At 41.6% G+C, this 13,639-nt stretch overlaps 1 protein-coding gene across 1 annotated transcript in view; it reads left to right on the plus strand.

The window, feature by feature from the left end:
• Tnrc6b (trinucleotide repeat containing adaptor 6B) overlaps window positions 1–13,639 on the plus strand; it is a 232,819-nt gene that overhangs the window by 48,318 nt on the left and 170,862 nt on the right. The window contains 1 exon segment of the mRNA XM_052748388.1: window positions 10,981–11,069. Within this exon segment, the coding sequence (XP_052604348.1) occupies window positions 11,025–11,069 (45 nt within the window). The 5' untranslated portion in view covers window positions 10,981–11,024.

Raw genomic sequence — 13,639 nt, forward strand, 5'->3', positions numbered from 1 at the left:
CTACCTTTTTCCTCTGGGCTTTTCCTTTCTCTAACTTATGTAAGTCTTACTCTTACTACTCTTGCTGTGTAGCTGGGTGGCTGGCCCCTGGAGTCATCCTCCTCTTCTGGCTGCTAGATCTTAGCTGTCCCCCCAGATTTCTCCTTCTGTGTATACTCTCTGCCTGCCAGCCCCGCCTGTCTTTTCTCCTGCCTTGCTATTGGCCAGTTCTTTATTAGACTGTCAGGTGTTTTACACAGGCACAGTAACAAAGCTTCACAGAATTAAACAAATTCAATATGAACAAAAGTAACATACCTTAAAATATTCTACTACATTTCCCCCTTTTTGTCTAAATAAAAATAAAGATTTTTAACTTTAATTTAGTATAACTACATACAACAAAAGCTGTTATCAAGTAAAAATTAATTTATAATATTCACTTCATTTGTAGTTAGCTTATTCAAAGAAAATAATGCATTATTTATCCTATCTTAGTAAATTAGGTATAAAACTTTAGATTCACTCTCTATCATAACTAAGAAAAACTGGAACTATAACTATTTAGTCTTCAACTCCATCAGTGACCCAGAAGGATATAATATTATCTAACAACAGAGACATTTGGCTGCTTGGACAGTCACCCAAAGTTCCTCTGCAATGTTGGGGCATCCATCTTCAGCCTCCAGGCCTAGAGTATCTGGCAGGCTTTTCTATGAAGCAAGAATTTTGGACTGTCCTGCCTTGTTTTGGCAAAGTTCAGCAGTTTTTTTTTCCTGTGTGTCCTACATGTCCAGTCTGCACAGCACATTGTCAGCAGTCAAAGGCAAGAACAGTTTCTTTGCCCAGGGGCTAACATTGCCACAATGAAAGCAAACTCCGTAAGGAGTTTCTTCAATGCCCATCGTCTCTGAAGTAAATTAGTGCTGCCAGGAACAGATATGTCTCATTGTCATGAAAAACTTTATGCTAGCAAAACATTTTAAATGCCATATTCTGTAGGTCTTTGAAAGGTTTGAAGACCATCTATCTATCTAGAGTTTATCTCTATATTATCTGGAAAGCATCCCTAACATATCTACAAATTGGATTATTATAAATGATTAACCACTAACCTATGTTTCTTGATTGTCCTATATAGTTTATAATAATAGTTTTCAAAAACTAGAGTTTCACCCTCCATTTTTAAATAAACTGCATAAGTACAATACCTTAAACAAGAATAGAAATATATATAAATATGTTGTAGCAAAAATAACCGTAAATTTTTATCAATATACAAAAATCCTTTAAACAAGAGTAGAAACATATATACAGTGTAACAAAAATAACTTTAAATTTGTATCAATATTCTTTAGTCTTTTTTGACAGCATGAACAAACTTTTAAACTGCTCAGGTACACCTGGATAATCCGCCCACTTCACATGAAAGCCAAGCCTAAAACCCTCGTCCAGGTCGGAGGTAGGAGACCAAAAACTCTCTTAAATCTTCCTAGCTATGGAAACCCTTACCTGTGTTGCCACAGGCGGTTTTTACTTAGCTTGCCGGGTTTTTTTTGTTTGTTTGTTTTTGTTTTAGTTTTAGTTTTTTTTTTTTTTTTTTTTTTTTTTCCGCGCCTCTTAAAGAAGCCGTCTTTTTTTTGTTGTTAAGCTTTCTCAGGCTATAGATGGATATTTGAGCCCCACGTTGGTATGCCCATTTATCGTTGTTAGTTGGTCTTAGGTCCTTTGGGAGGCCCGCCACCCAGTTCCCAAATAAATCACACATGGAGGCGGCTTATTCTTTATTATGAATGCCCAGCCTTAGCTTGGCTTAGTTTCTAGCCAGCTTTCCTTAACTTAACTTATCCCAACTACCTTTTTCCTCTGGGCTTTTCCTTTCTCTAACTTATGTAAATCTTACTCTTACTACTCTTGCTGTATAGCTGGGTGGCTGGCCCCTGGAGTCATCTTCCTCCTCTGGCTGCTAGATCTTAGCTGTCCCCCCAGATTTCTCCTTCCATGTATACTCTCTGCCTGCCAGCCCCGCCTGTCCTTTCTCCTGCCTTGCTATTGGCCAGTTCTTTATTAGACTGTCAGGTGCTTTACACAGGCACAGTAACAAAGCTTCACGGAGTTAAACAAATGCAACATGAACAAAAGTAACACACCTTAAAATATTTTACTGCATTGGTTGCTGCTTTTTTTTTTCTTTCAGCATTTAAAAGAGGAAGGAGACACAGCTGCTTTACTTCTCCTGCTGTCCTTTCTCCTGGTTTCTCTGCAGGGTCTTTCTCATCTGAGTTGAAAAAGCCCGCTGTTATTGTACTAGTAGTCATCCATTGTTTACATTGATGTTATTCAGCATTTGCAGTCTTGTCTATCAACTTCTTAAAAACTTTGGAGGTTTTTTAACAGATATGTAAAAATAGAAAAATCATACATGCTTAAGGGGTACGCATGCTGTTTTGATACATACATACATATATATATGTGTGTGTGTGTATATATATAGTATGATGTTTAAGTCAGGATAAACCTGCCTGCTCACATAGTTCTCATCTTTATGGTGAAAACATTGGAAATCTTTCTCTTTAGCTTTTTCTTTTTAGATTTGTTTTTATTTTTAATTATGAGTGGAGTGTGTGTCTGGTAAGTGCAGGTACTCTTAGAGGTCAGTACTGGAGTTACAAGTGCTCATGAGCCACATGTGGGAGATGGGAACTTAATTCTTGTCTTCTGCAAGAACAGTGTGCACTCTTAACTTCTGAGCCATCTCTGCAGCCCCCATCCAGCTTTTTAAAATACACAGTGTATTGTCATCATCTGCAATTACCCTGCTTGCTGCACAATAGCACACCAGAGCTAGGAAATAACATTTTAAAACTTAATTTTTATTCTTTGTGTATGAGTGTCTTGCTTGCAAATATGTCATGCATGTGTCTTATGTCCACAGAGCCCAGAAGAGGGCATTGCATCCTCTGGAACTAGATGTAGCTGGTTGTGAGTAGCCACATGGGTGCTCTTAACTATTGGGCCCTGTCTTTAGCCCCATATATTACGTTTTTAATAAAAAGCACTACAGTTGGTTCATTCATTTATTCCTACATAGAAACTCATTGAACACCTATCAGATGAACAGTTTTGTTTACTGTTGGTTTGGTGTTTTGTTTTGTTTGTTTGTTTTTTGAGACAGAGTTTCTCTGTGTAGCCCTGACTGGAACTCACTCTGTAGACCAGGCTGGCCTTGAACTCAGAGAACCGCCTGCCTCTGCTTCCCAAGTGCTGGAATTAAAGATGTTGGCCACTTTGTCCAGCAGCAGGTGCACAGTTTTAAGTAGACTGAATACAGAGATTAACAAGATCTGATATTTGATACCAAGGGTTCAGGAACATCCCTCTTAACATAAAGAATCTCTGTGAGCAAATAAATCCAGAAAGGTGCTAAAGGTTCATAGTAGAATTTAGACAGACCCCACTAAGGAAACAGTCCCTTCCACCTGGAGATGAGTCAGTAAAAAAAAAAAAAAAAAAAAAAAAACAACTTTACACAGCTGACCTTAAGTTATGTTCCTTGGTGACACCATGGGGGAGAGAGACAGAGGAAAGAATATGGACAGAAATATGGAAGCCTAACCCCATCTGGCATATTGGTGAAGCAGGAAGTAGATCACTATGCCTGGAACAAAGCAAGCAGGTAAGACTGGAGAGAGCGGAGGCTGGAGCCTCGAGGGCTTTAAAGACTCCAGCAGACTGTGTATGACATGACTCACATGGTGATTAACTGTCACTAAGTTGCTGTAGTGTGAGTGCGAGCACAATGCCAGGTCAAGACTGCCCGTCATTTAAATGTGAAGTGACGGAGTGTGCTGCTGGAACAAGTCGGACAAACACCACACTTCTTGGGACAGCTTTGCTGCCTCTGCTTACCCCTTCCAGTGAATTTTTATATTGACTTTCAACACTTTTCTAGCACCGACACTTTATACAGCCGTCAGTAGTCCCCAAGTGTCACCCAGGTTCACTATGTGCTTAAGTATTGCCTATTTTATTCTTCTCTTTGGTCAAAATGACGGTAAAACTGACTGATTCTTGTTTTGTTTTGTTTTGTTTTGTTTTTGTTTATGTTTTTTGAGACAGGGTTTCTCTGTGTAGTGTTGGTGCCTGTCCTGGAACTCACTCTGTAGACCAGGCTGGCCCTTGAACTCACAGAGATCCACCTGCCTCTGCCTCCCGAGCACTGGGATTAAAGGCGTGTGCCACCACCACCTGGCTCTTAAAAATGACTGTAAGACACATTTTGAAGCAAGAATGTCATCAAAGTTTACAAGTAGATTTTTTCTAAATATTTATTTTTCTTTTTAATAATGAATATGTGTGTGTGCCTGTGTATGGGTACGTGCGTGTGAGTACAGAAGCGAGAAGTGTAGAGGTGTAGGATTGCCTGCAGCTGGAGTTATAGGTGGTTGTGAGCCACCCAGTTCCGGTGCTGGGAGTCAAGTTCAAGTTCTCTGCAGAAGTATACACTCTTAACCACTGAGCCATCTCTCCAGCTCAGTGTGTGGGTCTTTTAGGGGCACACCCTTTACTTTGGAGCTGTACCCCTAGCCTGTCAAGACTTAAAAGGAAACACATTTTTTTGTTTGGTTTTGTTTTTTGAGGCAGGTTCTCATCATATAGTGCTAGGTGCTCTGGAACTAGCTCTGTAGACCAGGCTGGCCTGGAACTCATAAAAATTGGTGTGCCTCTGCCTCCTGAACACCACATCTGACTAAAGGAAACACATTTAAAACTATAAGAATAATTCCAAAGGAACAGCAAAAGTTGAATGAAAATAAAGGGCAAAGAGGAAAACAGGTTATAGATGAGGTACAGTAAGTAGGCACACTAATGGAAAAATCAGGGAGGAGTTTTAGAAATAAAACTTAAATGGATGTTAGAAGGAAAGGATGTGGGTAAACACACGGGATTTCTAATGGGGTATTGTTAGCTTTCTGTCACCATACAAAGACACAAGGTAATTAACATATACAGAAAACAGATTGGTTCTGATGCAGGGTTTTTGAGGTTTTTAGCCCATGACTTCTGAGTCAGGCAGTATGTTGTGGCAATATCTCATGTCAGAACAAAGCTGTGGGCTTTGTGTTAACAAAAGAAGGCAGAGACCGGCACCCTATTCCACTCCAAGAGCATGTTTTCTAAGACCCAAAGATTTCTAGACCCAAGCACGGTCCAGGTCCGTCGCTGAGAACCAGGCTCTTAATACATAGACCCTTGGGGGGCATGTGAAGTATGACCTGGGGATGAACAGAGAGACAGTGTGTTATGTGGAGAGAATAGGGAAATTTGCCTGGGTCACATGCAGAAAAAGGTATGTATGGGAAGAAACAAGGTTAGTGAGGAGTATGGGAAGGAAAGGTTTGCTACTAGTACTATAGAATGGGAATGCTGGGAAGGGAAGGCTGATACAGAATAGTGAACTTAATTTGGAAAATAAGTTTTACCTAAGTTGGGACAGAAGAGGACCCAGTAAATAATATTCCCTACCAAGTCCTGAACTAACAGGCATACAAAGGAGTGAGACGAGTAGGGATGAAAATTTCCTTCCATTATGGGTACAGTTGGCTTTTGAGAGCTGACTTCTATCTGAGGGCAAGTGGGCCTCTAATCCTGAACTCTAGGACCTCACAGGTATGTTGAGATGGCAGCCCTAGTCTGAGGTAAGCCTGCCTCTTAGAAGAGTGTGGAACAGAGCAGAATGGGTATCTGTGAGGGAAAGGTGCAGCAGAGGAGCTGGACTGTGCAAGTCCAGGCTGAGTTTCTTCTGGACACACTAATCAGATAAGCACTTCACCCTGACAGCATGAGTTTGGGATTTACATCCCTAATATTAAAACATCGATACTGTGTTGTCGTGAGGAAGAAAGTATTGAGTGTGGGGGAGGGGCTTCCTTTCTCTAGCATGTTCTTTTGTCTCTCAGTGTGCTGGTCTTAACCAGTAGGTCTGGGTCTGCCAGGGTATGCCCAGACCCTTCTTTCCTTTCTCACATGAGTTACAGTCAGAAACCTCTTCATTTCCATTTCCTCTGTGAAACACCTCCGTATGTCTAGCACAAACAATTTAAATAGAGAACTTCGCTGGCTTTGTAATGCCTGTGCTGATTGAAGTTCAGCTGCCTTTTAGCTTATAGTCAGCTAATAATTGTCTCACTCTCTGATGTCTAAAAGGTGTGTGTGAAGGAAGTCTCCTGTCCACTGTCTAATCTTTGCCTCAGCCATGCTGGCTTAGGAAAAGCTGGGCAGGCATAATTCAAGGTCAGGCAGCAGTCTCTGTACACTGAATCTACCCAGGCCTCCTAATGCCCTGTCTTCTTTGCTGAGGCTAGCACAGCTGGCATTTGCTTGCTAGGCCAGAGTGGTCAGTGTGTGCTGAGGCTACCTGCACAGCTGACATTCCGTTTACAGGAGCTTTCAGTGCCATCAACCACTGTGACAAGCTGTGGCTTATTCTTGGTGAGACCTGCAAACCCCTAAGCTTTTGCTAAGGCTCTGAGCCTAATGCATGCAGCCTTGTCTCTATAGAAACAGCCACTTACCTAACGACAAAGTTGCCATAACTACAGTCACTGCTGAGGTCAAAATGCTGGGTGGCCTATAGTTTATAAGAGTCAGTAGCTAAAAGCTAGTGTACAGCTATAAACATTCACTTGGCCTAATGTACAAGAAAACACTTTGTCCCTCCCTAAAGCCTAGCTTGACAGAAACCTCAAAAATCCCACATATAAAATGCCCTAAAATTTTAATTTGTGTCTTTTACCAAGGTTTTAGTCTCAGGGCTGGGAAGTTGGCTCAGTAGTTAGGAACATTTGTTGTTCTTGCAGAGGACCCAGGTTTGACTCTCAGTATTCACATGGTAATTTATAACCATCTATAACTCCAGTCTCAGGGGATCTGATGCCCTCTCCTGACCTCTGAGGACACCAGACAAACAATAAAAATAAAAGTAAATTTCAGTTCAATACCCCAGAGGTTAGGGTTAGAGGCACAGAAATGGCACTTTCCATCTCCTGATGGAAAAAGAGATAATAGACGATGTCATCCAAGGGGCCATGGTGATGCTTCTGTTAATAAGCCTATGTACAGAGCAGTGAGTTTCTTGGCACTGAACCACAGAACTCAACAAACTTGGTAGGTGTGTTGGTGTGTGCCTATAGTCCCAGCACTTTTAGGAGATGAAGGCAAGAGGATCAGGAGTTCAAGACTACCCTCAGCTACATAGTTTAAAAAAGAAATAGCTGACTTTACCTTCTGTGGGGAATTGTGGAGGTGTCCCACATTTATGAGGAAGAAGGCCTGCTTCCTGGGCAGCTGCTACTTGAAAAAGGGTGGAGGGCCACATATCTTGTTTTTCTGAGCTCTCAGGCAAGCTGCTATATCTGCTCTGGGGCAGAGAGCAGCTAGAATTGAAGGAGTGCAGAAAGATGAGGAAGCCTTCCTCTCCAGGTGCACAGTCACAGGGAAAGGACCAAGAGGTAACTGAGAGTGTGCGTCTATAGGGAAGTGGGAATTCAGAGAGAGGGCTTCCTGAATGGCCATCAGTATTGTGTACCAAGTGCAAATGTATGACCACTGATCCTCAGAAAAATGATTCCTCCCAAGTTTCCTTAGGGACACCAAGCCTGAGACAAGCAGTCATTTTCTCAAGGCCACACATAAATAAGTCTTAGTGTTTGGGTCTGGTTATAGCTACAGCTGGCTTTACTTGTTTGTCACTGCTCCTCACCCCTTCATGCTTAGTAGCGGTAAGGTTGTCTGCTGTCGCCAGCTGCTGGCTAGTTCAGTACCCTTTAGCAAATGGAGGGCTGGGATAGAGCAGGCCGGACCCAACTGGGCCGTGATGAATGGGCAAGAGCCTGTGAAGAGATAATGATTGAGAAGTGAGTATAGGGGCAAAAGTCAGGGTTTAGGCCTGGAAGGTAGAGAGTAATAGGAAGGGCGGAAGACAGATGAGTGTTCATTTCTGGGGACGGGGAAGAGGAGTCATTGAAGGGGAAGAGCAGTGACTGACAGAGTGAGGGACAGAGAGAGTTAAGCAAGTCAGGCTAGAACAGATGTTAAAATAAATAAATAAATAAAGACCAGGTTGGTAGATCCAAAGGGTGAGGAAAGTAAAGCTGTAACTGAAGTTCACCTGGTAAGAATGATGGCCTGTCATAGAAAAGCTGCTCAGCCATTGCCAGTCTCTCTGTCTTCTGTCATCGAGCATCACATTAGCCTAGTCAGTGGCCAGCAGATAAGAGGGGCCAGGGAGGGGCTAGAGAGATGGCTCAGTGGTTAAGAGCACTGCAGAGGACCCACATGGTGGCTCATAACCATCTATAACCCCATGGCCAGGGGCTACAGCAGGCACACATGTGGTGCATATACATACATTCAGGCAAAACATTTATACACATAAAGTAAAATAAAATAATCTTTTTTAAAAAAACAGGTGAAGAGCCAGACATACATGTAAAATGTTTTTTAAAAGAAAGGCCAAGGATAGAGCCCCTTGCTGAGGGAGCAGGGATCTAGAGGCTGTTGGGGAGAAACAGCATTTTCTGGGAGCCACAGAGGCCTGGGAGCAGGACCAAGGGCTGAGTATGATGATGACACATGGCCTATGACTGTGATCTTTACTTTAACCAAGAGGGACACAGTTGTGAAGCACTGTGTGTGTGCCACATCTTCTGCATAGGTTATTCAATTTTTCCAGTGGTGTCAGCTTTTTCTTCTCTTCCTCTTTCTCTTGCTTTTGAGGTAGGACCTCACTGTCTCTCAAGTTAAAGCATCCTCCTGTTCAGTCTTTCAAGTGTTTGGATTTTATAGGATTAGATGTGCACACCACATCTAATTTTATAGGGTTCTAGGGATCCAACTCAGGGCCTCAAAAATGCTAGGCAAGCACTGTACCAACTGAGCTGAATCTCCAGCTCCACCAACTTAATTTTCATAGAAAGAACTATCCTATTTATGCATAATTGCCATAAAAAGTGAAGGACATGATCAACTCTAAGAAGCTTTTTTCACTTGTGAGCACAGAGGCATGAACAATGTTGGTTCATCTGGACCTGAGTGAATAGAGGTTGAGTGACAGCTACTACTATGTCAGTTTTATATTTCTCATTACATAAATATACAGTTGTTCCTTAAAAACTTTATTAGTGAGCACAATAGATATTTTGATACCCCTTTGCCACATAACCAATGTGGAAATGGCCTCAGGTCTTAGGACTTAGCTGTAGAGAGGCCTGTACCATGGCAGATATCTAGGACTGGGTACATACCCAAAGAGTTTCTCTGCACAGAAGCATGCATTATGAGCATCTTTTTTTTTTTTTTTTTTTTTTTTTTTTTTTTTTTTAGCTGTTACAAGGTGGTCGCTATGCTGATCAGTTATGTCCACTCTGATAGTCAGCCATAATGGTAATGGTTGTGGGCACTTTGGTGGTCAATTGTAGTGTTCACTGTGGTAGTCAGTCATAGTAGTCATTGTGGTGGTCAGTGATAGTGTCCACTGTGATGGCTAGTCATAGTGGACACTGATGGTCATTGATGTGGTCACTGCCTTAGTCACTGTGGTGGTCAGTTGTAGAGTTCACTCTGAGGGTCAGTCATAGTGGTCACTGGGGTGGTCACTTGTAGTGTTCTCTGTGATGATCAGCCATGATGATAACTGTCATGGTCACTGTGGTGGTCAGTTATAGTGTCTCCTGTAATGGTCAATTGGAGTGGTCACTGTGGTGGTCACTGTCATCACTGTGGGGGTCACTTTTATTTTTCACTGTGATGGTTATCTTAGTGCTCACTGTGATGGTTGGTTAGTTGTAGTGGTTACTGTGGTTATCACTGATGTGGCCATATTGGTCATTGCCATGGTCACTGTGATGATCAATTGTAGTGTTTGTTGTGATTGTCGGTTGTAGTGGCCACTGTTGTGGTCAGTGTGGTGGTCACTTGTAGTGTCTATTGTAATGGTCAGTCATAGTGGTTCCTTTCGGTTAGTTTGACTAATTATTTCTTAAGAATTACATATTTTAATTCTTTAAATTATAAGCCAGATTTTAAGATAAATATTGTATATATTCTTTCATATGGAAAATCTAAGGTTAAAAAAAAAAGACTAAGCTGGGCAGTGGTAGCGTATGTCTTAGTAGAGGCAGGTGAATCTCTGTGAGTTTGAGGCCAGCCTAGTCTACAGGGTGAGTTACTGGACAGCCAGGGCTGTTAAACCATGTCTCAGAAAAAGAAGATGAGGAGGAAGAGAATGGGGCCAGGATGAATGGCAGTTTTGAGGAAAATTGCAAAAACACGAAGTGTCAAAAGGAAGCTTTAAAAGTTAACTTTCAGGGCTTGAGCGGTGACTCAGCCATTATGCTTACCGCTCTTACAGGGACCCAGGTTCTGTTCCCAGGACATGTGTGACAGTTCATGTCACAGGCCTTAGCTCTTACTATTAGAGGAAACTACTTTTATTGTATTATTCTATAGATAGCCAATTTGTGTAAAAATAAATGAGCTGACATTTAGTTTGGGGCATATTTTCTTTAAAAGATATACTGAGTGATGAGTACATCAGTTACAAAAGCCTCAGCATAGCTATAAACCCAAGACAGGCAGTCAATTCCAGTAGCATAGCCCAGGAAGTGAGACCCAGTGTGGTATCACCTCTTTGCTCATTGGCATCATTGAAGATTTCTATCTCACCTTCTCCAGAAGCCTAACAAATAGGTCAAGAAATGTAAAGCTAGTAATACCTTTTCCACTGTCCTTCAAGATGGAGAAGATTCCCACTCCACCTCTCCCTCTTTTTTCTCTCAGATGCCTTGCCGTACACATATGCACACTGAGAGGTATACCTGATTAAAGTCATTGCTTCCTAGCGTCCAGGATCGCCGGGACAGATTTTCGTCTATAAATATTAGAAAAAGCAAACTTGTGCCTTGAAGTCTTTACATGTGTTTTTCTCTTTTTACCTTTCAGGCAGTGTCTGTGTTTCTGCAGAGTTTTGCACAGAGTCTGTTCCCATGCAAACCAATGAGGGAGAAGTAGAGGAAGAAAACAGTTCCAAGGTCAGTACATCACCCAGCAGAGGAACAGCTGGAGGAGTAATTAAACAGGTAGTGAGTGGCTGTGGATGGACTGAGTGGGTGTTTTGTTGTGGGTGAATTTAGAAATTAGATTGATGATATCTTTCTTCTCAGTATACTTCTTCATTATGCTACATGACAATTTAAAAACAAGATTTTACCTGATTGATTGATTGCACGCGTGTTTGTGTGCGCAGGCCTGTGTGTGTGTGTGTGTGTGTGTGTGTGTGTGTGTGTGTGTGTGTGTGTGTTACTATGGATTAAACCCAAGGCCTGGCTCATGTTAGGCAACTACTCTGCCTCTGAGCTATACTCCTATCCCTTTTTAAATTTTTATTTTGAGACAGTGTCTGGCAAAGTCACCTAGGCTGACCTTGGACTTACTTGGCAGTCTAGACAAGCCTTAAATTTTTGATTCTAAAGCCTCAGCCTCCTACAAGGCTGGGTAATGATTGTGATTCATTCTTAGAATACTAGTATTTTATTGTAAATTCTGTTATGAAAGTTGTATATACTTGGGAATTTTGAAACAAACCAGAAATACATGAGACAAGTTTTGTTTTGTAGGATGGAAGGAAAGATTGGCTTTCTTGGTTTTTAGTTACTTAATTGTGTATTAATTCAAAATCAGTTGGACTAAAAATAAGAGAACAAAGTTGGGTCTGGAGACATATGCTTGTAATATCCTTGGGATGCTGAGACAGGAGGATTGGCTTGAATTTGAGGCCAGTCTGGGCTATCAAGTGAATAGCAAGCCATCCAGGCCTACATAGCAAATCCTTGCCTCAAACAAACAAAAAAAAAGAAACTGGATTTTAACTTAATCTTCATCAGTCTTTTTAACTAAAATGATTTTATCTCCCTGTCTTGCTTTTTTAATATAAAATCTTATATTTGTAATGATTTTTTGTTAATGTAGGACTTTATCATAATACTATGTTAATTTATAGATATCTGTGAATAGAAAGCAGGTTCTGAGGATAAGTGGAGCATTTTCTATAAAATGTGGTTTGAGCTAAATCTATTTCTTTCTTTGTTTTTGGTTTTTCGAGACAGGGTTTCTCTGTGTAGCTTTGCACCTTTCCCGGAACTCACTCTGTCGCCCAGGCTGGCCTCGAACTCACAGAGATCCACCTGCCTCTGCCTCCCAAGTGCTGGGATTAAAGGCGTGTGCCACCACCGCCTGGCTCTTTTTTCCCCCTCTCTGAGACAGGGTTTCTCTGTGTAGCCCTGGCTGTCCTGGAACTTGCTCTGTAGACCTGGCGGACCTCAAACTCACAAAGATCTGCCTGCCTCTGCTTCCCGAGTGCTGAGATTAAAGGTATGCACTACCACCACCCAGCTTCTATTTCTTTTTTCAATTATTATATTTTTAATGTTTTGTCTGCATGCATGTATGTGCACCCATAGAGTGCCTGGTACATAAGCAGGTCAGAAGAGGGTGTAGGACCTCTTGGAACTGGTTATGAACCACCATGTGGGTGCTAGGAACCAATCTTGAGTTCTCTGAAAGAGTAGTGAGTGCTCTTAACCACTTAACCATCTCTCTAGCCCTCAATAAATAATTTTTAATTATATGTTAAAAGGTGATATAACAGGGAGTAGTTATTCTCAAGGTGCCCACGTTCTAAAGAGAGACAAATAAATATAAAGATAGTAATTATAACCACTATAAGTACTGTGAAGAATGGAAAATAAAGCATAGATTAAAAGGGGACTAGGAAGAGGAGCTTAGACTATCGAGCAAGGCCTCTGAGACAAGATGTTAGCCAAAGGACCAGGAGGCCAGCTACGTGAAAAGTGAGGAGAACAGTGTTCTAGACAGAAGAAAAGGCTACGGAGGTCCCCAGCCTTTTCCAGGAACTATCAGATGCTCAGGTGGCCCAGTGTGATTAGAAAAGGGTGTAGAGACTATTCCTCAAAGGCCACATGCGGACCTATTCTCTGAACTTGGCAGCCTTAAGCAATTGTTCCCTCTGGGAGGAGCAAGATACAATGAGTATTTGAGATATCAGTGTAATTACCTGGAGACTGCTGGAGAGCCATGATTCTCCTGTCTCCAAACCTTTTTTTTTTAAGTGCTGGGATTATAGGCACATTTGATTTCTGTGGTACTAGAGATAAAACCCAGAGCTTCCTTCATGCTAGGCAAGCACTCTACAAATTGAGCTACTCTCCAGTTCTAGATATTTTTTTAAGAAGTAATGAAAGCTAGTATGATGGTTTACACCTGTAATCCCAGCACTTGGGAGGTTGAGGTAGGATTGTGAGTTTGAGGCCAGCCTGGACTACATTAAAGTTCCTTGTCAATCCCTACATAGCAAGACCTTGTCTCAGAAGAAAGACAAAAATAGTGATAGGGCTCATCACTGTGGAAGATGCCTGTAGTCTCAGCCTGTAATCCTAGCACTGAAGAGTCTGATTACTTGAGTCCAGAAGAACCCATCTATTAAAACAACAGTAAAAGACTTATTAAAGGGAAAAGACATGAGAAAACCTATGAGAGTTGATGGAGATGCTCTGTGTTTGATAGGATGGTGTAATTTGCAATG

Source organism: Peromyscus californicus, unplaced genomic scaffold, assembly GCF_007827085.1.
Source record: "Peromyscus californicus insignis strain IS unplaced genomic scaffold, ASM782708v3 Scaffold_20__1_contigs__length_68692818, whole genome shotgun sequence".
In the NCBI taxonomy this organism is placed as follows: Eukaryota; Metazoa; Chordata; class Mammalia; order Rodentia; family Cricetidae; genus Peromyscus; species Peromyscus californicus.